General features: G+C 46.6%; 1 protein-coding gene across 1 annotated transcript in view; it reads left to right on the top strand.

Annotated features, from left to right (window-relative positions):
- GRHL1 (grainyhead like transcription factor 1) overlaps nucleotides 1-22233 on the top strand; it is a 44596-nt gene extending 22363 nt beyond the window's left edge. Inside the window, 8 exon segments of the mRNA XM_007456929.1 lie at nucleotides 8430-8588; nucleotides 12849-12900; nucleotides 14183-14322; nucleotides 15401-15438; nucleotides 17537-17628; nucleotides 17966-18051; nucleotides 20569-20633; nucleotides 21831-22233. Of these exon segments, the coding sequence (XP_007456991.1) occupies nucleotides 8430-8588; nucleotides 12849-12900; nucleotides 14183-14322; nucleotides 15401-15438; nucleotides 17537-17628; nucleotides 17966-18051; nucleotides 20569-20633; nucleotides 21831-21945 (747 nt within the window). The 3' untranslated portion in view covers nucleotides 21946-22233.
- Nucleotides 22234-27023: the final 4790 nt, after the last annotated feature.

Genomic DNA, 27023 nt, shown 5'->3' with positions numbered 1-27023 from the left:
CCTGCGCGTCCGGAGCCTGTGCTCTGCAACGGGGGAGGCCACAACAGTGAGGGGCCCGCATACCAAAAAAAAAAAAAAAAAAAAAAGTAAACACAGAGGAATAGAACTTACCTTGGAATAGGAAGGTCAGAGAAGGTTCCTCAAGGGTGACACTTGAGTGAGTCCTAAAGGATAAGAACTAGCTGAGCATTCAGAGCCCAGAATGAGCCTATAAACTGGATGTGTGTGAGTACAGAGCTCAGATCGGGGCTGGACATCCAAGGCAAGTGGGTGACCAGATCCTGAAGGCCCTGTGGTGCCCTAGTGAGGACCTTGGACATCTCCCTGTAAATGAGTCGTCTCAAACCCTTGGGGTCTGTGGACCAAGTGTATTGGGGTTGGAATTTCTTTGCATTTTCAATTCAGTGATTAGACTTTTAAAATCACAAGTATATTCTGGTGCCAGTTGCTGCCAGGAGGCTTCAGTGCTAGTGTTCGTGCTTAGGTGTTAGGTTTGAGCTAGATAAAGGCCAGGTGAATCCTTAGGGTGCTGTGTGATCAGACATCATGTAGCTGTTTGAATAGAGTCGTATTTCTCAGACTAGGATATGTTTTTAGGGGTTGAGGAACTTTTTTTTCACTTTTAAAAAGGATACGTGTTGGGCTTCCCTGGTGGCGCAGTGGTTGAGAGTCCGCCTGCCGACGCAGGGGACGCGGGTTCGTGCCCCAGTCCGGGAAGATCCCACATGCCGCGGAGCGGCTGGGCCCGTGAGCCATGGCCGCTGAGCCTGTGCGTCCGGAGCCTGCGCTCCGCAACGGGAGAGGCCACAACAGTGAGAGGCCCAAGTACCACAAAAAAAAAAAAAAAAAAAAAAAAGGATACGTGTTTTATTCACATTTGAGAACTACTGCTCTAGGTGGTGGAATATATGGCTGGAAAGGCGGATTGCATCACATACGGCATTTGACTGACAAGGAATTTAGTCTATTACATAGGCAGTGGTGAGCGACTGAAAATTGTTGAGTAAGAATAAATGATTAAGATTCTGTGGTGATACTGGTATTTGGTGATTGCCTAATGTCAGGGAAGTAGTCTCTCGTTTTTCATTTCTTTTCCTGATTTGTAGCCATTTTACTGTTTAAAGGGCGCTCTCCTAGAGGCCAGAAGAAAGAAGGGTTAATTTATGTAAATTTATATTAGCTCTTTTTCATTTTTTTTTTTTTGCGGGGGGGAGCACTGTTTTAAAATCTAAAGTTTTGTGAGGGTTTGAAGCTTGTTAAATTAAGATTTGGAGATAACAGCTGGATTTTTATATACTTATGGCTTTTCTATCTCTCATTACCAGCTTTTAATTCAGTACCATTTAGCAGTAATAGGCATTAGGAGAATACAAAAAATATACTAAACACTGGAAGAAATTTTTTAAATGGGTCACACGTAATTCCTGCCATCAAGGGGCTTAGAGCACTTATAATCACAGTGTGACAGAGTGACCAAGTGTTCAGTAGAGGTGACGGGGGTGTGGATACCAGGCCCTTGGCCTGAAATAGAAGCTCACAGTAGGGCCACAGGGTGCTGGGGGCAAGGCTACTTATTACAATGTGATAGATAGTAAAACAGGGTTGTAATTCTTTTGGGGTAGTTAGAGAACGCATCTCAGAGAAGTTCTGTCAGCTGTTACTAGGTCTTTATTTATAAGAGAGATGTCAGTAGAGAATGGAATAAAAGTTATTTTAAATTGAGGGGCAGAGAAAATAAAGATCCCCAAAGTGTGTGTAAAAATTCCTGTAAAGGAGGTGTGAAACTAGAATGGGAGTTTGGAGCTGGGTTTTGGAGGGCCTTAAGAATTTGGGTCCCTTCCTTCAGACTCTGGAGAAGCACTGCAGGTTGTTTATGACTTAGTTGTCCCGGTCACTGAGGTGACATTACGTGGCCGAACGCCTGTGACCTCTCACTCTTATGAGCATTACGCTTTGTTACTCTATTGTAGTGTAAAAATCAGAGCCCTTAAAAAGAAAACTTTATCCCTTAAAAAAGCTTAATTAAAAAGAAAACTTTATCCAAACTGTCATAAGAGTGGTTCATATAATGTTCTTAGTGAATCTAAAGGTTCACATTTTGAAATTTTTTATTCCACTCATTGAGAAAACCATATTATGGAAGTCAAAGGAAATGATTTTCACCATTTTAGAAGCAATGTTATAATAAAGTGTAAAATTCCACCTAAATCTCTCAGTGGGAAAAAAAATTAAAACTATATTATTTGGCTGTCAGGTTCTTGTACAGGAATAATAATATAGAATGAGTATTACTATTGTGGTAACTTTTTGAAAAGGAACAGCCTTTTTGTTTATGAAAATTATCCTAGTGTATTTAAGTTAGTCAGTTTCATCATTTAGCTTCTGACTCACCTGCTTATAATTTTTGTAACTTCTTCCTGATGAATTCCAAGTGCTTTGTTAATGCTTTCTTTCTGTGAATTAGGTGGGTGAGAAATTATTTCTAGAATATCTCCCCACAAATAAAACTCACTTGTCAAAGCTCATACATCTGACTACTCCCTTTAGACTAGAGAGTCCATAAGTTTTCTGGAATTGTGCCTTGGTTTGTGGTATTGACGGTAAAGCCCCCAAAGAACAGGCGAGTTGGGGGTTTATAAAATTTGTTCTCAGTTGCTTTCACTCTACCGACTGGGAAATGAACTGCTGATTGTGACCTGTGTTTTGAGCAGATTAGTTCCCTGTGTCTTTCTTCTCCTTTTCTTTCCATTTGAGGAGTAACAGTGGACACAGCAGCTGGCTGGTGAACAGTATTGTGCAGCTGCCATAATGCTTCCTGGAAAAATCATCATAAATTAGTTCAAGATCTGATTTCTTGTTGGTTCTGTTCTTATAAACATTTGGAATGAAAAAACTCTACACAAGTTACTCCTTTGATAATGTAAATCTTTATTCTGTTGTTTTTTTCTCATTTTCAAACTGAGGTTTGAAAACAAGATTAAATCTTTTGAAAAATTCTAAGTGCATGAAAACAAAATTAAATTTTTTGAGAAGTTCTAAGTGCATGAATTCTTGGCCAAGAATGAGGAACTGTCTTAGAAAAATGGGCTGGACATTTAAAGAGGAATCTTGCTGAGCATCTTTCCACCTGTTTAGCAGGGTTTTTTATGGTTAGTTTTTTTTTCCTCTCTAGTGATTTTAGATGGGAACATTAGTTGCTCATCTTTTGAGATTTGCTCCAATTATTTGAATAAAATCAAACTTTTCCTCCAAATAAGTGGCAAGGAAGCATGAAAACAGAGAAAAGGTCATTACTTGAGTTCTTAAAGATCTTTATTTATGTCATTCTAGAGAAAGAAGGTTGTGTATCTTTCAGCCTACTCTCAGACTTCAGAAATAAGGCGTTTTAAGTGTGTATGTATGTGTGTCTGTGTGTGTGCATGCACACACACGTGTATTTTATAGAAGAGGAGTTGGATGTGTAATAATCCATCTTCCTTTTCACCTGTTTCCCACCTTCTGTAGGTGATATTGGAGTTTTTCTGTAATCTCATTATAGAAAATATTTCTCTGCACAATGAGTATGGTCTGAACATTTGTTTTATCCAGACTTGGGTGACTTGGCCTGTTGTCCAAGGCCAAGTCACCCAAGGTAGAACCCACCCCAGGTGTTAACGCGGTGAGGAGCAGAACACATCCGCCATGTTGCTGCCCCAGGACCCAGAGCACAGCTCTGCCTCGGGTTCCTACACTTGCTCTCTCCCTGTTTTGCGTGCTGCTGATTAAAGATTGTCACCTAAGTAAAGATTCACAGACACTGACTGAACTTCTCCAGCAGAACTAAGTGTAGTCCGTCCACGAGCGTGGGCTGCATTGATCAAGAGTGTGGGTGTGTGGGTGAAGGTCACACTAATGGGAAGTCCATAGCGGGTATCTTCTCAGGAGGTCCCCTGCGGGGAGAGTGGAAATACTGAATTACCAAAAGGGGGCTAGTGCTTCCTCGCTGTTTTTACCACATTGTGATGTCGTAAGGATCAATTACTATCCCGGCAGCTTAGAGAATGGTGTAGCTCGGGGGGTCAGCAAACTGCAGCTCTCAGGCCCTGGCCAGCCACGGGCCTGTTTATGTGAATAAAGATTTTTCAAGATACCGCCACCCACATCTGTTCATGTATCATCTGTGGCGGCTTTCGCACCGTTACTGCAGAGTTGGGTGGTCGCATGTGGCCCACAAAGGTGAAAGCTCTATCAGGCCCTTTTGCAGAAAACGGTGACCCACTGCTGATCTAGACAAATACGCGCGAGCTGCTTTAGGTGTCTGCATTGCACTTCTTTTTTTTTTTTTTTTTTTTTTTTTTTCTTGCGTTATGCGGGCCTCTCACTGTCGTGGCCTCTCCCATTTGCGGAGCACAGGCTCCGGACGCGCCTTGCGTTATGCGGGCCTCTCACTGTCGTGGCCTCTCCCATTTGCGGAGCACAGGCTCCGGACGCGCAGGCTCAGTGGCCATGGCTCACGGGCCCAGCCGCTCCGCGGCATGTGGGATCTTCCCGAAACGGGGCACGAACCCGCGTCTGCTGCATCGGCAGGCGGACTCTCAAGCACTGCGCCACCAGGGAAGCCCTGCATTTCACTTCTTCTTGGTCGTGTTTGATCACTGCTCCCTCGGCATCTTCCTCCTCTTGCTAAAAACCTGTGTGCTGAGCGTGTGCTGTGTACCAGGCCCCAGGAACAGGAATGGCTGCTTGAACGTTGTATCTGCCCTCTGTGGGCACGACGCCACCGGCCAGTCTCACACCCGAACACACAGTTCATCCATATACGTCAACCCCCATGAAAAACAAACGTCCCATGAGGGATAAACATAAGAAGTAAAGTCTGACAGGTTTTTAATAGGTTTTTTTCTGGTCTCTGTCTTCTAAAGTAGGAGTTCTTGAGAATTTACACGACCTTATTGAATAGCAAAGTTGAGCAGATGCTTTCATCTTTATCTTTCCTTTGATTAAATGAATATTATTCTTATTTGATAGGGCTGTACCTCTGTAAAAAAAATTTTTTTAATTAAAAACAACCTGATGGGATACATATAAATACATGTAAGCACATCGGAACTCTTTCAAGAAAGGAAACCATATATTGGGACTCGTTTTAATAACCTCAGAATTTTGGAGCCAAAGGAGATCTTTTATCGCTCAAAGTGTGTAAGTACATAGAAGATTAATTACTTGACAGCAGTGGTTTTTATCCTGGCTGATCACGAGAATTACCCAGGGAGGACCTAAGACAGTTCTCGAGCCCGAAACCCACCCCAGGCGTGAGAGCAGGAACCGTAGACGTGGCCTCACCGTCACCGTCTCCGGTACAGGCTGACGGCCCCGGGGATTCCAGGTGAGTCAGGGTGTGAAGCACTCGAGCTCCCAGGCAGGACTATGCTCCGGCCACATTTCGAGAACCACTGCTTTGTAAGATTCTTAATTTTATACAGGTAGCTAGTATGATAACTTTAAGTGGCAACTTCACATGGTACTCTTAAAAGAACATGATTTGTAAAAAGTTGATTGATCAACGTATTACACAAAATTATTGTCACTAGAAATACAGAGTAGGGATATAGGATTCATCGTCTTTCAGTGTAAGTATGCTGGGACTGCAGTTAAAAGTCATGTAGAGATCGTCGTCTAATGCAACCCTGTGTTTGACAGTGGGGGACCCTTGCCCACATCACAGCACAGTTAGTGACAGAGCTGGGACCAAAACTTAGGCGTTTTGCTTTTCAGACCAAAGCCTTTCCTGTTGACCGCATTACCTCTTGCTAGAACATATATAAGGCATCTTGCACCCTTGCCAGCCTTTGGTTGAGGCTTAAACACGGCATGCGTGTCCCCCTCAGGGCCAGCTGTCCCTGTGACTGTCCGGCTTGTTCTTGTGCCGCCCCCATTTTTCTCCTGCAGGGCTTCAGCCCACTGTTTCTGTACCTCGTGTCCCTGGCCTAGATACCGCACAGCCCATTCACTGTTTACTGGTATGTTTGTGTGTTTATCTAGAGAAGGTGGCACTTTTTTAATGCTGAGTTAGGGACGCCATACACTTTCTCTGACACATTTAGAACACCGCCAGGTTTACAAAGAGTTGATATGAAAATAGGAGAAGCATGTCCATGAGAAAGCAATTGTAAGTGATCATGAATAGCAGTGAGAGTAATGTCTTTCCGAAGCCTCCATGTTTATACTGATCCTGGGGTCTGGCTCCTGCTTATTTTTCTGCTTTGAATAGAAACTTGACACTGGGAAGCAAGGGCAGGTTAGGTTTTAGGTTGGATTACCATGAAATCCTCTTGTAAAGGGAACATCACTTTGGGTCAGAGACTTCCTGGAATTGTTGAGGGTGAAGTGTAACTTTCCCAGGCAGCTGTTTTTGAGTTAGGAATTGAGCCGGGTGGCCTGGAATGATGGAGAAAATTTCAGATTTTCCATTTAGTTGTAAAATGAAAAACGTGGTGGTTTGGTTACTTTATGTGCTCAGTTGTTTGCGTGAACTATTGTCTTTCTGTCTGCCTTTCTGTTTGTCCTTCTTTCATCTATTCCATAGACTATCTTTTTAACTTTGATTTATGGATTATATATGAAATGGTTTTTAAAAAAACCATATAGGAAAAGATATAAAGTCAAAGCACTAAGTTTCTGTAGTGGATTTGAAATTCATGTGTGTCACTTTTGCCTAGATATCTAGATTTATGTATTTAAAAAATTAGAGCAATTTGCTTATTTGCTGAAAATTACTTAAATGAAAAGAAAAAATCATAGGTAAGATAAGGCAGCCGTAGATCAGGAACCATGTCAAGTGGAGAAATGGATCCAGCCTGCTGAGTATTTACGATCTAGTCAGGGACATAAAACATACACATATAAAAATGGCAAACCATTCCAGGTAGTAAAGGAAAGCCAAGTGATTTGTCTATAGGATAAAAAGTTGGTTTGGGAAACAGAGGCAGCCAGGAGTGAAGGGGGAAAGTCTTTTATATGAATCCCAGCCCTTTGCTTTCTACCCTGAGGACAGTTTAAAAAGTCTCTCCAGGCCTCACCTGTAAACAGAGAATAACAGGCCCTGCAGGCTGTGCTGACTGACACCAGGTCGCTGGTGTAAGGTGCATGCCCAGCACAACAGCTCGGTGTTGTTGGCTTCGTGTCACAGTGCGGGCTGAATGCAGACAGTCTGGGAGCAGGGCCTTGAGTCGGACCTTTAGATGGAGAGCAGCAGAGAGGAGCTGTGGAGGGGACCGGACGGCGACAGGAGGGGACAGGAGCAGGAAGAGGGACAAGGACAGAGGGGAGGCAGGGCCACTGGCTTGAGAGGGCTGATGGGGCTGAGTGGGGGGCGAGTGAGGGACGACTCCTCAGTCTGTTTATGTGGACAGGTTCTCAGTCTTTTTAGGATGTTTTGGTCTCTTCCTACTTAAAAACAGTATATAGACTAGAGCAAGAATAGAAACCCTGGTTCAGCATTTTGCATACCTTCCGGAGAGCGTTCTTTGTCCTGTGGCTATAATTTTTTTCTCCTTACCCTCTGTTCCCACTCCGTGCTCTTATCTTACCTTCTTAACAGGTTTTCCCTCCTCTGCTGACTGAAATGTCTCCCTCCCTCTCTGGGTCTTGCTTCAGCCAGCGGCACCCCGCACGACTGTGGCGGATCTGTTTTTGCTTGTTAGGGCTACAGGGCTGTCACCTCATGCAGGTCTGGCAGGAATCTAGAGTAAGGGTCTAGGGTCTTTGAAATGTGCCAACTGGTTTTAAAAACTGTAATTCCAATAATACCCACTATGTGGTGCTCATGCATCAGAAATAAATTCTAAAACTAAAGCATTGACGGAGAGTTCAAAAACCTGTGACCAAGTGTTGAGAGGTTAAAACCCAGGATCACAAATAGGGGGCGGGGCGGGGGTGGGGGGAATGGAGCGTGTTTGTGATCTGTACAAGGTTCACCTGGGTCTCTCTAAGGAACAGTTTCCTAAATTCCAGAATATTTGGATATAGATGTTACAGGTCATCCTAGGAGGTGGTATAGACATAAAGACAGGCGGATCCCCAAAGAGTTTGTTGCAAGCTCTAACACAGCTGCAAAGAGAATGTATACCATTTGGAACATTCAAAAATGACATCAAGAAAGACATCCAGCCTCAGCCCCACCGTATGATACTAAATAAGTGTTCTGGGGGAGAATTGGCAGGGGGTCAAAGCTGCTGTCTGTTTTTTCCCTTTAAGGTCTGCATTCTTATGACCAAAGGTGGTTTTAAAATAAACCCTTTGTTACCTCTTTAAAAAATCTTTTAAACAAGAAGCTGAGCTCTCATTTAGAACATATTTGGATAGGTTCAGTGACATTACTGTTTTTACAAGCTGTGCAAAGGTTGACCGTCAGTGCCTGGTGCTTACAGAACCTTTTCTTTGCTTTGCAGGTTTTCATCTCCGTGAACTGCTTAAGCACAGATTTCTCTTCTCAGAAAGGTGTGAAGGGGTTGCCTCTGAACATTCAGATCGACACCTATAGCTATAACAACCGCAGCAACAAGCCTGTGCATCGGGCGTACTGCCAGATAAAAGTCTTCTGTGACAAGGTAAGGCTGCCGACTCGGCAGGGACACTTAGAATACAGCGTGCAAGGGGCACCCTTCCTCACAGAAGACCAGGAGCTGTTTAAGTTCAATAAGAATGTATTGCTGATAATATAAAATAGCTTATTTTAAATAAGCAATTCACGTTTTAGCCACGCAAAATCACATTATATAGGGGAGAAAAATAATCTCCTTTTGACTGAAAAACTGGAAGGGTCGATGAGCACATTTTGTCAGGTGTGTCTGATAGGGTGGCACACAGGGACTCATGCCAGCTGCACCCAATCCTTGGTGGCCCCTCAGCTTACGGGGACCTGCAGGCCACGGCTGCGGTGTTGGAGCTCTTCCTGAGCTCTGGGTCTGAGGACTCTGCGCATGTGTTATCACTGGCTCACCTCCCTCCAGGCTATTTGGCAAGTTGTCAGCCAGCTCACTAAGGCAGGAGAAAATGAGCTGTAGATTCTTCTTGACAGCAGCAGGTAGGCAGGAAGAGAGAGCATAGGCCCAAATGATGTCAGTGTCATTTCTTTTCTCTGGTATGACGCCCTTTTTTCTGGAGAAGAGGTGTGCACTTTTGCCAGGTGCAGAACGAGGGGCTCAGCTGGATTAAATCCAGAGAGAAGCTATAGGCCCACGCTGGTTTGGGGTTTACAGACAGTGGTGTCCTCAAGAACGGGGCGGAGCCGTCTGCTGAGCTAAGATTGAAGAGGACTCCGGCTTTTCTCACCAGAAGTATCGGCTGTGTTGTTTCTGCCCGTCTCCTCTTCATCCTGTTAAAACCTCTCTGTTATTAAGATTTTTAGAAGGTACTAGGAAACTGGCAGTGTATTTGCCATCAGGGGTCTGCTATCCTGGCCTGTGTTCTGGGTGCACAGAGCAAGCATGCGGCCCTACGTGGATGAGCCTGAGGCCCTCCAGGCCCAGAGGACTCCCTCAAACACCCAGGCTCAGCGATGTTTACCGAGTACCGGCCATGTGCCTGATAATGTGCTAGGTGTATTAGTCCTCTGCTGCTGTTAACAAATTACCACAAACTTAGTGGCTCAAAACTACACACATCCATCATCTTACAGTTCTGTAGGTCAGAAGTCTGACCCAAGCCTTACTGGGCTAAAATCAAGGTGTTGGAAGACTGATTCCTTTCTGGAGTCTCTAGGGGAGAACCTGTTTCCTTGCTTCTCTGCTTTCCAGAGGCCGCCCGCGTTCCTTGGCTCATGGCCCCTTCCATCTTCAGAGCCGTCCTCACACGTGCTCCTCTGGCTCTCCTGCTGTTGTGGACCCTTGTGATTAGATTGGGCTCACGCAGGTGCCTCAGGAGACTCTTCCTGTCTTAAAGTCAGCTGGGGAGCAGCCTCCTTCTCCTTTGCTGTGGAAGCTGACAGAGTCACAGGTTCGAGGGTTCAGACGTGGACAGCTTTGAGGGGCGTTAGTCTACCCACCGCACTGCTTTAACATGTGCTGCATTTTACAAATGACAAGTTATATCTGCTGTAGAGCAGGGATTTCTGACCCTAAGTCACATCTCTTTCCTTCATACCACATTCTTCTTTTTAGCCAAAAGACAAACTATTGCGATGGCCATGTTCTTTTTTTAAAAATCTAGGGATAAATTAAAGTTTTATCTGTTTAAAATTTTTTCTGGCATCTGCTGTTTCTTTTATTTATTTATTTATTTATTTTTGGCTGCATTTGGGTCTTCGTTGCTGCGCACGGGCTTTCTCTAGTTGCAGCATGCGGGGGCTACTCTACTTTGCAGTACGCGGGCTTCTCATTGCGGTGGCTTCTCTTGTTGTGGAGCACAGGCTCTAGGCACGTGGGCTTCAGTAGTTGCAGCACACGGGCTCAGTAGTTGTGGCTTGCGGGCTCTGGAGCACAGGCTCAGTAGTTGTGGCACATGGGCTTAGCTGCTCCGCGGCATGTGGGATCTTCCCGGGCCAGGGCTTGAAGCCGTGTCCCCTGCACCGGCAGTCGGACTCTCAACCACTGCGCCACCAGGGAAGCCGTCCACTGGGCTTTTGAACATGTGGACTGAGGCCCCAGTAACCGTGTTCATGTCTGATTTCCGTGTCAGTTCTGGGCTGTTTCAGTGCTTTGGTCATCCTCCTCACTCTTGGTCTCCGGCCTCCCCGCATGCCTGGCATCTCACTGGACACCAGACGTGTGAGTTTTACCTTGTTGGGTGCTGGATGTTTCTGTCATCCTGTGCATCTTCTTGAGCCTTGTCCTGAGATCTAGTGAAGTTCCTTGGAAACAGGCTGACCTCCCCAGATGTCCCGTTTGCCGGCTGCTGGGCGGGTCTGGAGCAGCGCTCAGCGTCAGGCCGTTCTTCCCCACGGCTGAGACGAGCTCTTCCTGGCTCTTCTACCCAGTGCCCGTGAATCGTCCATTTTTCCAGTCTGATCGCTGGCATCAGGCGCCGCTTCCGGCCCTGGCCTAGTCTTTTCAGATGTTTTCTGCTCCCCGACTGTGGGTGGCTTCCTCACACCGTGCGCTCTCGGTGCTCTGCTGAGTGTGTGGGGCCCTCTGAAGACATCCAGGGTTCTTGCTCTCCCAGCTTTCCTCTTTGCCACTTTGCCTGCCGCCTTGATCTCTCTGCTTCGCCTCTGCCTTCTCATTCCGAGGAATCTGGCTCGTGGAGATCCCCGGACATCCCTCCCTGGGCCGCAGCCTGGAAACTCTGGAGGGTGCTCAGCACCTGGGGGTCTCGCCTCGCTGGTTTCCCGTTTCTAGGGAATTGCTCTTCTTTGTTGCCTGGTGGCTGGGGCCTTCAGAATCCTTGTTTCATGCACTTTGTCATTCTGCCAGTTGTTTCTGAGCAGAGGGTAAAGTTTGAGTGGAAGCAAAAGCCCCTTCTCATTCTTTGTAGATGTAGCTGATAAATAAGGAGGAAAGTGTTCTATTTTGTAAAACTTCCTTTTAGGGAATATAACTTACCATCTACATGAAGTTATTGTTAGACTGTTAGAAGGACCTGAGAGATACCGACCAACTCCAGTTGGTAACTCGAGGGGACTGGTGATGTCTGCCTGTTCTCCTCTGTCAGGGAGGTGATGTTTGCGTCAGCATCACGTAGCAATGTTGATAAGCAGGTTGTATGTTTACTGGTACATTACTGGAGCAACACCTTCTAAAAGGCAGAAGGGGGTTTTGTATTCCGTATTTTAAAATGTGGTTTTGTTGTACAGTCGTGCCAAAATCAGTGGGATGATTTTTACTGCCTCTCTTTGCTATTAGGGAATTTATTTACAGAAAAGTAAGTCACCTTAAGTCAAGTAAGTTCATACCTGACTAACTTTGAAAAGAAATCTACGTCATCCAGAAAAAAATGCCAGTAGGTCAAGCAAAATGACTAACGAATAGTTTTGTTTTTATTGCACTTGCTTGCTTACTTTCAGGTCATGCTTGTTACTAACAGGCTTGTGGGTTCAGCTGTGTGGCAGTGCCGTTCTCTGTGTGGTTGGAGCACACTGTGTACATATGTCCTCTTTGTAGGCCTGGGAGCATACTTTTTCTCTCTTAGGTGACTGCAGATTTCTAGTTAACTGTTTGCTTTTGTGAGTCACAGTTGGTCCTATCTGTCACTTAGTAGATGCCAAGTCCTTGGACAAAATCACAGTTTTCAGTGACCACATTGCCCATACAGGAAAGTACACTCAAAGCAGGGTTAACTTGTGTTTTTTCTTTCATTTTCTCGTTAATAGACAATGAGAAAAGTCACTTGTCTTTGAAGCCAGTGTGTGGTACATTAATGGATTTTCTTAACTTTCCATTTAACCTGGCCACGTCCATTGTTGAGGGGAATTTTGCTCTATTTGTTTGTTTTGTTTTGTTTTGTTTTTTTGCGGTACGCGGGCCTCTCACTGCTGTGGCCTCTCCGGTTGCGGAGTACAGGCTCCGGACGTGCAGGCTTAGCGGCCATGGCTCACGGGCCTAGCCGCTCTGCGGCATGTGGCATCTTCCCGGACCGGGGCACGAACCCGTGTCCCCTGCATCGGCAGGCGGACTCTCAACCACTGCGCCACCAGGGAAGCCCTATTTGTTTGTATTTTGAATAAGTGTTTTCCTGTGATTTCATATAGTTAAAAATAGTTTTAAGAATGGGCTTTTTAGAGGAAACTACTGTGATGAGCTTCATGAGTATAATAAGCAAATGCAGCTCATTTCCAAAGAGGAGATGTTTTCCCCCCATAGGTCAGGATAAGAGTTAAATATTTTCAAGAGGATCAGATAAACAGAACCATGTCTTGTCTTCTCTTGGCCTAGGGAGCTGAACGGAAAATCAGGGATGAAGAACGAAAACAAAGCAAAAGAAAAGGCAAGTGTACTGACCCCAGCTCCCAGTTGAATGCCTGTAAGTAGAAGTGTTTTCACCAAGCATTTTAGACCTTTTCCATTCAGAACAGTGACTTGAAGGTTTCGAGCAGAAGTTAGAGTAGTGGATATTTTTTACTGCTGTGAGGTGGTAGCTTTGCTTCCTTTAACCAGGTACAAGGACAGATGAGGGCTGAACTAAGTCATTTTCTGGGGAACTGCAGGAAGGATTCCTGAGTTTCTCCAGAGTTCAGACGATTTTGGCTGTCAGTTCTGGTTCAGGTTGCTGCCTCCAGTCCTGAAAAATAACACACAGTCCGCCCGAATAGCTCGTGATGAAGTTGGAACTTGTCTAGGTTTTTAAGAATAACACCCTTTGGAATTCAGGTTGTCTTCATTCCAAATGAGTGTGGTGGTCTTATGTTGAGTATTCTGACATTTGCAGAATCTGTAGGGCTTCTGTTTGGACATGGCACTGGGAAAGCTTTTTTTCTTTTTCTTTTTTAATGTGACCAGCATTCATGTTCACAAAATCCTGTAGCTTTCAGCTAAAAGGAAAAAAAAAAAAAGCAAGCTGCTCTGTGCAGGCAGCCCTTCATCCACAGTCTGCGGGCGACCGCACCTGTCCTCTTCGTGGCTGGCGCCCAGCAGACGTGGCCTGAGTGCAACAGTCAGGGCTCTCTCGCTGGTGTCACGCTGCAGCCTCACGACATCACTTCAGAGAGCAGCTAACTGGCTAGGAAAGCTCATCACGAAGCACCGCAGGGTGGGGGATGATGGAGTCTGTAATTCAATTAATAAGAGTTAGAAAGTCATGCTGACTCTCAACCTCCCTGAGGTCCGGTTCTGAAGATGAGGGTCTGAAGTTGAGGTTCGTGTTCTGAATTCAAGCGTACATCGCTGTCAGAACAGATTATCTAATGAGGAGAGCTAGGGTGAAATTACTTCCAAATTATGTTTATACAGTCGTAAGTTTTAGCCTTTCAGGCAGAAACTAAGCATGCTTTGCCTCTGTTCTGGATCTTCTGGTTGTGTGTGTCTGTGTGTGCTTAAAGATGGCTTTCTCTCTCCTGATTTTGATAAGATGTGCAATTGATTTTAGTGCAAATACGAACAAGCTGTTCCTTCACATAAGCTGTGATTTTTCTCACCTCAGGCAGCACGGCCTGTATTTGATATTCTTCTACAATTTAAGTCTCTTAGACAGTGAGGAAAATGCTCTGTGGCCTGCGTCCAGTCTGCGTATGTAAGCTGTTGACTGTGGTGTCCTCATATTTTTTTTTAAGTTTCTGACGTCAAAGTACCGCTGCTTCCCTCTCACAAACGAATGGATATCACGGTTTTCAGGCCCTTCGTTGATCTCGACACGCAGCCTGTCCTCTTCATTCCTGACGTGCACTTCGCCAGCCTCCAGCGGGGCACTCACGTAGGTAACCGGGATCCCAGGGTGGCCGCAAGGAAGTGAAACTCCGCAGAAAGTCTTTGGCATTGTTCATGGCAAACAGAAGCCAAAACTTCGTGAGGTCTGGCCAGTGTTAGGTGTCAGCTCTTTGGAGTGTTCGGTTTGGGCAACATGATGTCCATGCAGTCAAGTGTGCGTAAGCATTGTTGGTGGAACCACAGTACAAGACCCGGCAAGTTAATTCTGTGTGAATTTATCTATTTGCATCTTATCTTATTTAAAGGATACTGGAATAGTAACAGAATTTGGAGTTTGAGTTAGTGATCCTGTGAATTTAACTTACATGGGTCTGGACAGGAGGGAAAAGCCAGAGGAATGCCTGGGGTGGGATCCTTAATGGAATAAAGAACATGTGAGGGCTCTCTCGATGGTTTAAGTTAGGGAATCATCATTGGCACATGTTTGGCTGTGTTTTGGCGACTAATGTGAAATTTAACAAACACGCAGTCAGCTTTGCTTGGAGCAGAAACTCAGTGGAGGTAGGAACTGGGTGGAGTGGAGCGTGCCCGCCAAGCTGAGCTCACAGAGATACCCCAAAGACATCTGCTGTGCGCTTTGTACACAGATTCCTACAGACAGATGAGTTTTCAGAATTCTTCAGGAAAGTCACTGCCAGTGTCTTCAGTTTCCAATGAGAAGTTTTGGGGTGAGCAGGGGTCAGCAGTCTTGTGCTGTAAAGGGTCAAATAACAAACATTGTAGGCTTTTGGGGGTCAGACGGTCTCTGTTGTGACCACTCACCTGTGCCACTGTGGGGTCAGAAGCACCGTAAACGCTGCGCCATGAATGGGTGTGGCCGTGTGCCAGTAATAAGCAGGCACGGGGCCAGGCTTGTCTCGTGGGCTGTAGTTTGCCAGCCCCTGAGTTAGAGGAGTTCAAGACATCCCCAAGAATCTGGGCATTGAAAAATAAGGCTAGAAGATTTTGTATGAGATTGGTCACATTCAAAATTATTTTCATTTTAGGAATAATTCATTTAAGGTCTAAAGTATTTTGGCATATTCTTGAAAAGCAATTTTTTTTTTTTTTTTTTTTGGTCTTAGGTCCTTCCCATTGCCTCAGAAGAATTGGAGGGTGAAGGGTAAGTTTTATGTTTTGTTTCAGCAAATTCTTTTTATTTTGAAACAATCTCAAGCATATAGAATAATTATAATACAAAGAACTCATTTTCTCCTGAGCCATTTGAGAGTAAGTTGCGGACCCAGTGACCCATCCATCATTCCTAAATACCTTGGTGTGTGTTTCCACACATGAGGATGTTCTCCTGCGCAAAGAAGTCGGGATATTGACGCTGAGACCTTAGTACCATCCAGTCCATGTTCCCATCCAGGCTTTGCCAGTAGTTCCAGTGATATCCTTAATGGCAAGAAAAGGTCCAGTTCAGACTCGCACAGTGTATTCAGTTGTCCTGTCCCCTTAATCTCCTTCAATCTGGAGCGGCCTCAGTCTCTCCTTGACTTGCCTGAGCTAATACTTCGGAAGGTTACAGACCCGTTGTTTGGTAGGGCATCCCTCTGCCTGGCTCTGTCCTTCGCTTCTTCCTGGTTGGGGTAGATGATGCGTCTTGGCGGGAACGGCACAGGCAAGGCCCTGCCCTCAGGGTGTCCTGTCGGGGGCACACACTTCCAGTGCCCCCGCGGCTGCTGGCGCTCGCTCCGACCGCCTGGCCCGGGCGGAGGCTGCCCGGCTCCTCACTGTGGGGCTGCGCTCCTCCTCCAGTAAGTGTTTTGAGGGCAGGCGCTTTGTGGCTTCGTACGTGTCTCGCGCCTTTGCCCCACTTTGCGTTTCTTCATTCACGTGTTTATATCAGTACGGACTCGCGGTCTCTGCCGACACTGTCCCCGGGCTGCGGGGTCCCTCAAGCTTGCCCCTGGATCCCCTTGGCACGACCCTCCTGTCCTCACTGCTTGAGCACTCCCTCACTTTCAGGCAGAGTGCGTCCCAGGCACTTGCGTTTTCCCTTCTCCGGCCCTCAAATCAGCCCCTTCTCCAGGAAACCCTGGTCCCTCGTGGAGACTGGGCTTTAGAAACCCAGAGGCGGCCTCGGGGTGCGCTTGTCGCTGTTGAGGTGTTGCCGCTCCCCGCACCTGGGGGCACCCTCCTTGGCCCACACCAGCAGCCCTCCCGCTCAGCACTCTACCGTGTTGAGGGTCCAGTCCCCCTCTCTGGGCGATCCTGGCTCCCCGTGCCCACCCAAGTTGGCCACAGGCCTTCTCTCTGCCTCTTTAACTCATTGTGTTCTCAGACATAAATCCTGCAGGTGCTTTCGTTGGAGGCCTGTTACGTGCCGGAAGCTGAGACGGAGTATCTTAAGGGCCAGCCTCTATATTTGAAGTGATGACTCTGCTCAGAAGCAAACACTTATTCCATTTTCAGTTTTTTTTTTTTACTATTTTCTTGCTCACCTACTCTGAACCTCACAACGTTGAACACCGCATAACTTGTGACTTTGAAAGCCAATCCCTCTGGTCTTTTCACTTCTTTCTCCAAACGTACTGTAAACATTTCCCCTTTTTATTTCCGGTGACACTGCTGTATTTTAACCCACTGGAGTTTTATGCTACGATGGTCTCCAAAGTCTTCCAACTGGTTCTTCTGCTTGTAGGTCCTGGAGTCCCCTCCCATCTCTACCACACACTGATTACAGCATTCTTGTCTCACAGAACTTTCAGACTCCCTGATAACTGCAACGTAAAATCTAGAATTCCTCAGAGCTGAATGATCAAGATTTTCCAGATTAGATTTATCTTCTTCTGGAACATTCTGTTTCAGCCAGCCTGGCTTTGCATTTTCCCGCTCACACTTCCTCCCTTTTTTGACGTGCCCTCTCCTCTGTTATATCGCCTTCATGTACGTCTCAGATCCCACCTCCTTCATAAGTGTTTTCCTGAATAGAAACTGCGTTCCCACACCTGCAGCTTGAGCTGTGTAAGAGCAGCCAGGGTGTCTGGCAGGTGCCTGAGTGTAGTCCCAGCTCTGCCATTCAGTAGCGCGAGCCTGGTTCACTTGGCATCTTTCCTTGGGCCTCGGATTTTCATCCACAAAATAAGGAAGCTGGACCAGATAGAGAACGAAGGTCATTTTAAATCTAAGATTCAGCGATACACCCCCAAACTCCTTTTGTTTCTGCAACTGATTTAAGGTGAAGTCACTAATTGCATACTTCGGATCACCTGCAGGTCTAACTTGAAAAGGGGACCTTATGGCTCGGAAGACGATTTTGTGATCCCTCCTCCTGCTAAGCTGAGCCGGGTAGAAGAACCAAAGAGAGGTGCGTTGGTTTACATTTCCTAGTGGGAGTTTTCAGTGGGAAGTGAGCTCTGAATTTGTCAAAAGCATACACTGCTCAAACAGATCTCATCAGCGTTGACTTCCTTGGGTGTTCCTCCGTCAGACCAGGCCCTGGCTTGAGCTGGGACCTCCAGCAGAGTTAAAAGAAGCTGAAAGCTGTGTTCCTTAAGACAGATTTTATATCGGTTCGTGTTTGCTGTCCTTGATGTGGACGTCTCCTGTTATTTTAGCCAATACCCGCGGTCTTTTCTCTAATTTTGCTCCTGTTAATGAAGTGCACTTTTCTTTTTCCCTCCTTATTCCCAATTGGGGGTCAGTGCTGCTCTATGTGCGAAAGGAGTCGGAAGAAGTCTTCGATGCCCTGATGCTCAAGACTCCGTCTTTGAAAGGCCTGATGGAAGCTGTAAGTAGGAGGAACTTTGTGGTCCTCTTTAAAAAGTAAAAACAAACTTACATAGAATTTGACTGGAACAAACCTTACCAGACCATCCGGATTTGTGTGTGGTACTGAAGCCTTTCCTGAGTCCCAGCGCCCTGTCTGTGGCTGCAGCACGTGCCACGTTTTACCCCACGTCCCAAGGTCCTCAGCGGCTGCAGGGCTGTCCCCACCTCAGACCGCTGCACCCAGCGCACTGGCTGGTAGATAGTAATCACTCAGCAATGTTCTAATCCTCTGAATCGAGTGAATTTGTGATGACCTATGGAATAGTTTAATTTTCATAGACTTGGTTAAAGGGAGATTGCCACTTAAACTACTTAGAAGCCGGCGAAAGTTAATTCTAGCGAAAAAAATCTTAAAAACTTCACGCGTAAAACAGTGGCTCCTCGGCCTGCCTTTGAAACTCCTGATCTGGGGCGTGACCGAACTTGTGTCAAGATCTCACTCAGAGCCTATTCGTGAAAATGTAGACGTGTGACCAGAGACAACCACAGCCCCTCCTGCAGGATCTCAGCAAAGGGCCCACAGCAAACTGACCCCAGCCTGCCCTTAAGACATCAGAGAGAGATGTGAGAAGGGTGCCATGCTGATGTGAGAAGGGTGCTGTGCTGATTTTGGCTTTGTCCCAGGGTGAAATTCAAGGAATCAGCACTGTGTCTTGATATTTATCAACCTCGGCCCCTGTAAATCATCGGGATCTTTGAGCTCAAAGCACGCCCATAACTGGGCTGGAGACAGGTTCCTCCCGGCCCCCCCACCACCACCCCTGACTACTGCAGTGTGTTGGATTCATTTAAGAAACATTTGTTAAGGGCCTGCTTTGTGCCAGGCACCATTCTGGGGCCCTGGAGTTAGAAGGGTACGTGACAGTGCCAAATGGAGCTTAGATTCTAGTTAGGAAGATAGAGACAATAACGTAAACGAAGACATTACTGTGTAATTTGCCAGGTACTGATAACTGCAATGGAGAAAACTAAAGCAGGGCAGCGGGACAGAGGCTGGGGGCGCTATCGCTCAGCCCCTCAGGGAGCTTGGCGTTCACAGCGGCTCTTAGCCCGTTCCTGCCACCCGTAGCCCCCTGCTTCCTGCGATTTCTCCTGGGTCCCTCTGGCTAACCTTGTCTTCTGACGGCCCTTCGTAAGAATCACGCAAACTCTTGATTATGGGGAGAGGAGAATGTGAAAAAAAGACTCACTATGCCGAATATAACTTGTTCACAACTCATGAGGAATTCATTACAGTCTTCCATCTCCTGGGTGGGGATTCCATAAATATACAAAGAATTACTATCCAGTGATACAGAAAAGAAATGAACTTGTTTGTATGATGGGAGCTTGGATTTGGTTTGAAATGTGTATTTTTGTTAGGCTGAAAGTGATCTGAAGGTTGGTCTTCTGAGCCCCCGTTTTCAGGGCCCTGGAGCTGTGCTTTTCAGAATGAGGCTGGGTGGGCAGTGACCCCAGTGTGGGAGTGGTCTGGACAGCAGTGCAGACAAAGCGTTTGATCTGGACTGAATCAGCTGTTTGTCCTGCAGTAATCCATCCCCTTCCTGTACAGATAGCGCCTGTGCCCTGAGAGGAAAACCTCCAAAGTTTGTACGGTACTGGTTTCATCACACTCTGTGGACCACCCATTGGTCATGAAGGGAGGAGGGGCCACACGTTGGCCGGAGCCTCGCTGCCCTCTGGAGAGGCTCTGGGCAGCCCTGGCAGAGGTGCAGGCCTTGCTGTGATCAGGGCCTTGGTGTTCCTTCTGGGCTGTGGGATGTGAAATCGTTTCTTTCCTTCTCATAATTCTGTACCCGAAATTAACTCCTGCTTTGTGCTGGACACGTTTTAATCCCACAGCAGTCCTGGGGTGGGCGAGGTGAGATAAGAGGAGGCTGAAGGTTAGAAAGGTCACCTGCCAATGGAAGGTGAGTCAGAACTGATCCCACTTAGGTGTGTCTGACTCCAAAGCGAGGCCTTTGTGTGCTGATTAGAGTACCTGTGACAAGATGGATGTGTGTCATTGTACGCTTGTCAAGACCTGTGGACGTACAGCTCAGAGAGGGAACCCGAGTGGATGGTGGGCTTCAGTTCCTAATGGCGACTGAGTCGCCACAGTGTCGGCTCAATCACACACAACAAGTGCAGCACACTGGTGTGGGGGGGCAGTGAGCAGCTCTGTACTTCCCGCTCAGTTTCTCTAGAAACGTAAAACTGCTCTGCGAGGTATTAATTTAAGAAAAACTATGGCCATATAATAGACTTACGACATCTGTAATCTCGCGAGAAATAACAAACACCCGATTCCAGCTTTCTCCAAAGGCAGGTAACACCCCTCCCCAGGATACAAACGGGCTGTCGTCTGTGTCTTTGCATGTGCATTTGTGAAAAATGGAAAGTCGAGTGTCTGTACCACTATATTAATATATATATTGTTTGTTTTTTCAGGCCATGAAAACAGCATTTTGTGGTTATTTTTCTTTTACTCTTTCAGATCTCAGACAAATATGATGTTCCCCAAGACAAGATTGGGAAAATATTCAAGAAGTGTAAAAAAGGGTGAGCAGTGACTGGCATTCTTAGTGCCTCTAAATAGTGTTAATGTTATATAACGTTCACGTTATTCACGTGCATTTGCGCCCAAAGAACCAGTTACAGAAGCATCAATGCAAGAATGTATTTTTTCTTACTAGATTATCCCATAAAGTTGATTTACTTTTCTAGGACATTTTTGTGGGCTTTTTTCAAGTAGAGTCTTTGTTCTTCCCATGCTTGGCTGCAGTGCAGTGGCTCCAAATTCCAGAACACGTGATGAAATTTACTAAGGATGACAATCGTACCCCGTTTATTGAGCCCTGTCGTGAGTCAGGCACTGGACTGGGCGCTTGGTGTGTTATTTAATTCTCATGTTACCCTAAGACAGGCACTACTACTCATAGTTTTTAGACGAGGCAGCCGAGGCCCAGAGAGCCTGAGAGGCTTGTCCAAGAGCAGGTGGTGAGTTAGTGCCGAGGCCATGACTCGAGCTCTGTTTTGACCGACTGCAAGCTCGTGTTTTGACCGACTGCAAAACCTTTGCCCTTCCCACTCCATCCTCCTGCCCTGGATCATGTTTTCAATGGCAGAATGTTGCTTCTTTGTCCAGAAGTTAATATTTTTAGTACTGTTTTACTTAAGCGTCTGTGCTGTGTGGCGTGGGTAAGCAGGGTATAGAATAAGAATTTTTTGGCTTAATTCTAAAGCAAATGGAATTTTCTAGATGGGCCTAGTGGGAACGGTTGGACTTGATAGTAGGAGTTCAGCTAAACTTTAAGGGTAATTAAATTAAAGGGAAGATAATTTGTCAGGGAGCCCTGGCTTCAGATCATGTAGGTTCATCTTACTGATGTGCTTTCGAAAGCTGGACCAATGAAGTGCTCCTCTGTAGACTTATTTTGTTCATTATAATAAATGCTGTTTATTGAATGATTACTGCATGCTGAAATAATAACAGTAGCTAAGCTAATGTGTTTTCTTTATCACATGCCCTGCATGGCAAGTGTTTTACTTGAGTCCCTCGTTTAATCCCGACAATAATCTTACAAGGTGGGCACTACTGTTACACCCGTTTCGTAGATGAGGAGGTGGAGGCATAGGGAGGTTTCAGCAGTCGCCTCCCGCATCCTAGCTAGTAAGGGGCAGAGCTGACGGTGAAGGCTGGGCCTGCCGGCAGAGCGGGCAGCACTGAGTGGGTCTGTCTCGGCTCCCCTCTTGCAGGATCCTGGTGAACATGGACGACAACATCGTGAAGCATTACTCCAACGAAGACACCTTCCAGCTGCAGATCGAAGAGGCCGGGGGGCTGTACAAACTCACCCTCACCGAGATCTGAGGGCGCCCCGGCCCACGACTCCCAGCGAGCTCAGGGAAGCTGTCACGTGGGCCTTTGGGTTGGCAAGCCGCAGGTTCCCCGGTCGGCCACCTTCCAAACGTGGGTGGATGTCAGTGGAAGGGGTTCCTTTCCAGTTGGAGATGGCGCCGCGGTTGGCTTGGAGATAGCATTGACTGTATTGCATTGGCGTTTTTCAGATGACAGAGAAAGCATGTACCACGATGTTTGAATTTTCTGATATAAATACTTAGCATTAAAAGTGAAAACTTTGTTCCAAGATTTACTAGATCACCTGGGAACCTTAAGGTATCTGCTACGTTATTTATAAAAATATTTTCTCTTCAGTGCTAGTGGGCCCTGCTCACTAGTGCACCTCAGACTCAGTGTAACTGTGACCGCCTCAGGTTGTGGGTGCGGCACCCCAAGAGGACCAGGTGCGCCCTTTCTCCCTCGGCCTCTCATTCCCCAGTAAATGTTTACTCCAATAGGGCAAGTTACTGAAGTCTTCCTTTGCAACTCTCTCCAACATATCAACTGCCTCTCTCATGAAGAACCTAAACGGTTACAGTGTGCGTCCGTCAAAGCTAAAGCTGCGTGTATGTAAGTGCAATACGTCTTGAAGGCCCGTGTCTGTAAATGTGTACATACCTGTCTTATATAAATAGATAATATATACATGTGGTGTCCGTGTACATATAGTGAAGAGATGTGATAAGGGCTACCTTAAAGACTTTCTTGAGACGAGAGGGTAAGTTATTTTCGATCACCTACACCCAGCAGATAGCATACTGCGCTTAGTGGAACCCACTCCTATGCTTTCTTTGCGTTTTCCCAGACACAGCAGTTATTCGGTAGCATAGCAAAACCTTCTCAAACGACAGAGATTCTGTTTGCTCTTGCAAATGTTATTATGTGGATGTCAGCACTGATTAACAAATGAAGTAAAGGAAAAAACACTGCTGCAGCTCATGACTGCTGTGTCTGCTAGTATCAGTCAGGTGGACCTGACAGAGGGAATAAACACAGTAATCGTAACACGTACTGTGGTTACTGTGAACCGGTGACACAACTCAAGACGGAGTTCTTCCTGATCTTCCTGTTATGAGAAATGACTTCTGTTTTATCATGTTCCGGAACCTTCAAGCTTTAGTTGTCTAGTATGCTAACAATTCTAGAAAGCATTCATGAATTTATGAGACTGTGTTACTATGGCAGGGGAACATTTTGTACACAAGTTGAAATACATAAAAATCCTAAAAAGTGTAATTTTGTAACGGAACTAAAACCGCAGGTACCTTTAGGCTGAGGGAGGTCGGTTATTTGTATAAGTAGGGTTGATAGTTACATTCTTACCTTAAAATATTCTAATGAAGTATGTGAACTAAATTGCTGGTTTTCTAAGATAAGATATTATGGGACACGGGTCATATAAACAATATTTTATATTTTGTTTTATGGGATCAGTTTTGTCTTGTTTTTAATTGTACAATTGAAGATGTATGTTAAACCAAAGGGATTAAATTTTATATGTCTATTTCGTAATATGTCATTTCCTGTTATTCACTTTGACTTTTTCCTTTCATTAGTCAGTAAAGCAAAATCTGAGATCTTAAAATAGTAGAGCTGAAAAGAATCACCTTAGCCTTTTCTCCTTATTTCCCAACATGTGTATTTGGGTCTCTTCCTTCGTCTTAACTTTCCCTGAGATGGGTCTGACATGATCCGAGCAATTGTTAACTGAGGGGCCCTGAATTAGTTTTCAGCTACTTCCAAAAGTTAACCACCAAAGCTTAAGAGAAACGCTTTCAGACCTAAAACCTTAGTGTTCTTGGTTTTTAAAAGCTTAACAGAAAACGTCTGTTCCCTGGTGGTCCAGTGGTTAGGACTTGGTGCTTTCACTGCTGAGGGCCGGGGTTCCATCCCTGGTCGGGGAACTAAGATCTCATAAGCTGTGCAGTGCAGCCAAAAAAAGGAATAAAAATCTACCAGTAATGTCTCAGTTCATCAGAATTTCTAAGTCAAACGGCTATTGTAAGCATATGCAGGTAATCCAGGGCCTAAATGTGATAGACACTAAAATATATTTCTAGTGAACACATGATCACGTGAAGGAAGTAAACTCCCTGATAGATGTCCTGCAGTACCTGTTCACCTTGCACTCTAATCCTTGGGCCACGCGTCAGAACTTCTGAGGTGCAGACTCCGCTCCTGGTCACCCAGCAGCTCCAGAGCCTGTGGGCTGAGGCCCACATGTCCTCTCCCTGCGGGGCCTTCCTAGACCCCTCTGCCCGGTCCCCTCACACCCCCTGCCTTCTCGCCTCTGGGTTTCTTTCTCCCTTGGTCACTAGCTCTTTCTTTTGCCTCAGAGCTTGGCTTTGCCCTGGAGGCGAGGGGCTTCCCCAGGTCTCCACAGTGGACGCGCCCGGGTCGCCTGGCCCTGCACTCCTGCGGCACATTGTGACCCAAAACTGCCTCTCATCTCCCTGGATCACCGGCACCCAGCCTGGTGCTGGTCACGTGGTAGGCGCTCAGTAACTGATTTTGCAACGATCAAGTGCCAAGCCGGTGCCCTTGACGAGCCCCATCCCTTGCAAGACACCATCAGGGAGATGGTTTAGAAGTTAGAAGCTCAGAGCTGAGCGAGGCTGGACCTGGACCTGTAGGGACAGAGTGGGGGTCGTTCGCTTAACCTGGCGGCAGTCAGGAAGGCAGAGCCGCTGAGGCCATCGTGGGGAAGGGGTCACAGGAGAAGGCGAACACGGCCGCAGGTGTGGAGGGCCGGACCACGCCTGCTCGGGGCCGCCAAGCACGCCCTCATTCGACATTGCTGTCCTCTGCTCACCCTGTGGAGGCGGCACGTTAGTGTCATCCGGTATCAGCCGTATGGCATCTCACCCGCAGATGTTGGCCACCAGGATACAGCAAGTATAGGCTGGTAGGGGGCATCGTCAGGCCTTGAACCCACGCCTCCCCTCCGCCTCCCCCTCGCCAAGGGCGTCATGGCAGGTGTGAGTAACAGGCCCGCAGACTGTTCCTTCTCTGTTCGGGTCGCTTCTGTCTGACACACACACCCTTGGCCCTGAACTCCTTTAGCCGTCACCCCCTTCAAATCTTTTTTTTTTTTTTTTTTGCGGTACGCGGGCCTCTCACTGTTGTGGCCTCTCCCGTTGCGGAGCACAGACTCCGGACACGCAGGCTCAGCAGCCATGGCTCACGGGCCCAGCCGCTCCGCGGCATGTGGGATCTTCCCGGACCGGGGCACGAACCCAGGTCCCCTGCATTGGCAGGCGGACTCTCAACCACTGCGCCACCAGGGAAGCCCCCCTTCAAATCTTTCAGCCAAATTTTAAAAATTTTTATAAATGTAACACATGGCTAAGAAAAAAACATAAGCCATTAGAATGAATGGAGCTCCGTGAGAGGATCTCTCTGAGGGATGAATTTCCTGCCACCCCAATCCCACACCTCGGAGAGAACCACCGATCATTTTTCTAAGGCCACACAAGAGTCCTCGAAGCGAACTCAGGCGTACTGTGCGTAGTTTTGCAGGTCGGGTCGTACTATTTGTTTTTTGCAGACGTTTTCACAAAAACACTATCACTGTTCTTTAGACGTGAGTTCTTCTTAATGACTGCCTTGTGTTGCATTATATAAATAACCATCATCTAATCAGTACCAGCTGATGGACATTGAGGCCAAGATTTTGCCATTACAAACATTGCTGCAGAAGAGCCTGCGGGCAGGTCTGTCCTTACGCCCTTGTGAAGTAGAATTGTAGGATGAGTTCTTAGCAGAAGAATACTGAGTCAGAGGGCTATGGTCTGTAAACGTTCTGTACAGACTGTAAAACTGTCACCCAGAGTAAACCGATTACATTCCTGCCCACTGAGCGTGAGTCTGTCTTCTCAGCATCTCACTGCTTTAATTTGTGCGCCTCTGAGTGCAGGTGAGCGTAACTTCGTGTTCAGCGGCTGTTTGTTCTGTGAACTGTGTGTTTACCTCCTCGAAGGAATAATCTGTTTATTGTCCCGCTTCCTCACTTCTTACGCACTCAGCCCGGGGCAGCCTGACTTCTGTCCCTGCCACACCATCTGTGGAGCTCTGTGCCGGGTGCTTGATGATCTCCTTTAATCTTCCCAGGACCAGTGAGGGGGGATAGCGCCCCATTTCACAGAGGAGGCTCAGGAGATCACACTGCTAGGGAGAGACAGCAGTACGTCCAACTCCAAGCCTCCGTTTCTTGCCACTGTCACATGCTGTGTCCACTGCAAATGCTCTTTTCAAGGTAACCGATGACCTAATTGCCCTTTTCTCTCTCCGTCTCGGACATTCAACGTTAAAGAAAACCTTCTAAATTACTTTGGCTTTCGTGACAGGTATATCAGCTAGAAAGTTTGGGTTGCAAATATCAGAAACTCTCCAAGCTGGTTAAACAATAAAGGAAATGTGTTGCTTTCCAAGCTGAAAGGTGGCCCAGCTTGGCCCTGGACACCTTGATGTCACCAGCAGCTTAATTTCTTTCCTCCTTTGGAGGCTCCATCCTAAATTTTACTCTCCTTGAGGAGTTCTACCATACTCTCTTTCAAGGATAAAATGCTGAGGAAGGCTAGGCAGACTTTTAGGAGGGTAATGCCTCTGGTGGGTGGGTGGGTTTTCTTGCAGAGATTAGGGAAGAAAATTGGACTTTCCCGAAAATGTTTCCAACCAGCGCATGTGTGTTCAGGTTTCATTGTGTACTTGAAGGAAGATTATTTCAACGATCTGGGTGGATTTTTACTTCTGGCCTCTATTCCTTTCTGTACATGGTCTCCTCTTTCTCTTTATAGAAAATTAAGTCCAAAGCCTGCTCACACGAGTTCACACCAGCCCCTGGGATCAGGAGACTCTGAGGCCGGACAGCAAGTTACACAGTTACACCTGGTCACCTCTCCATTCGTTGCATGGCCCCGCTGAAAAAAAGCACGCTTAATTTTCAGGAAAATCGTAGATGATAAAAACTAAAATAGTGCAAGATAATTGTTTTTTTACTCCCTATTTCTTTTGAGGCTTTCCTCCCTCCCTCCCTCCCCTTCCATCCT

Source organism: Lipotes vexillifer, unplaced genomic scaffold (assembly GCF_000442215.2).
Source record: "Lipotes vexillifer unplaced genomic scaffold, Lipotes_vexillifer_v1.1 scaffold390, whole genome shotgun sequence".
Classification (NCBI taxonomy): domain Eukaryota; kingdom Metazoa; phylum Chordata; class Mammalia; order Artiodactyla; family Lipotidae; genus Lipotes; species Lipotes vexillifer.
The sequence above is the reverse complement of the archived record's forward strand: the minus strand, read 5'-3'. Positions and strand labels throughout refer to the sequence as shown.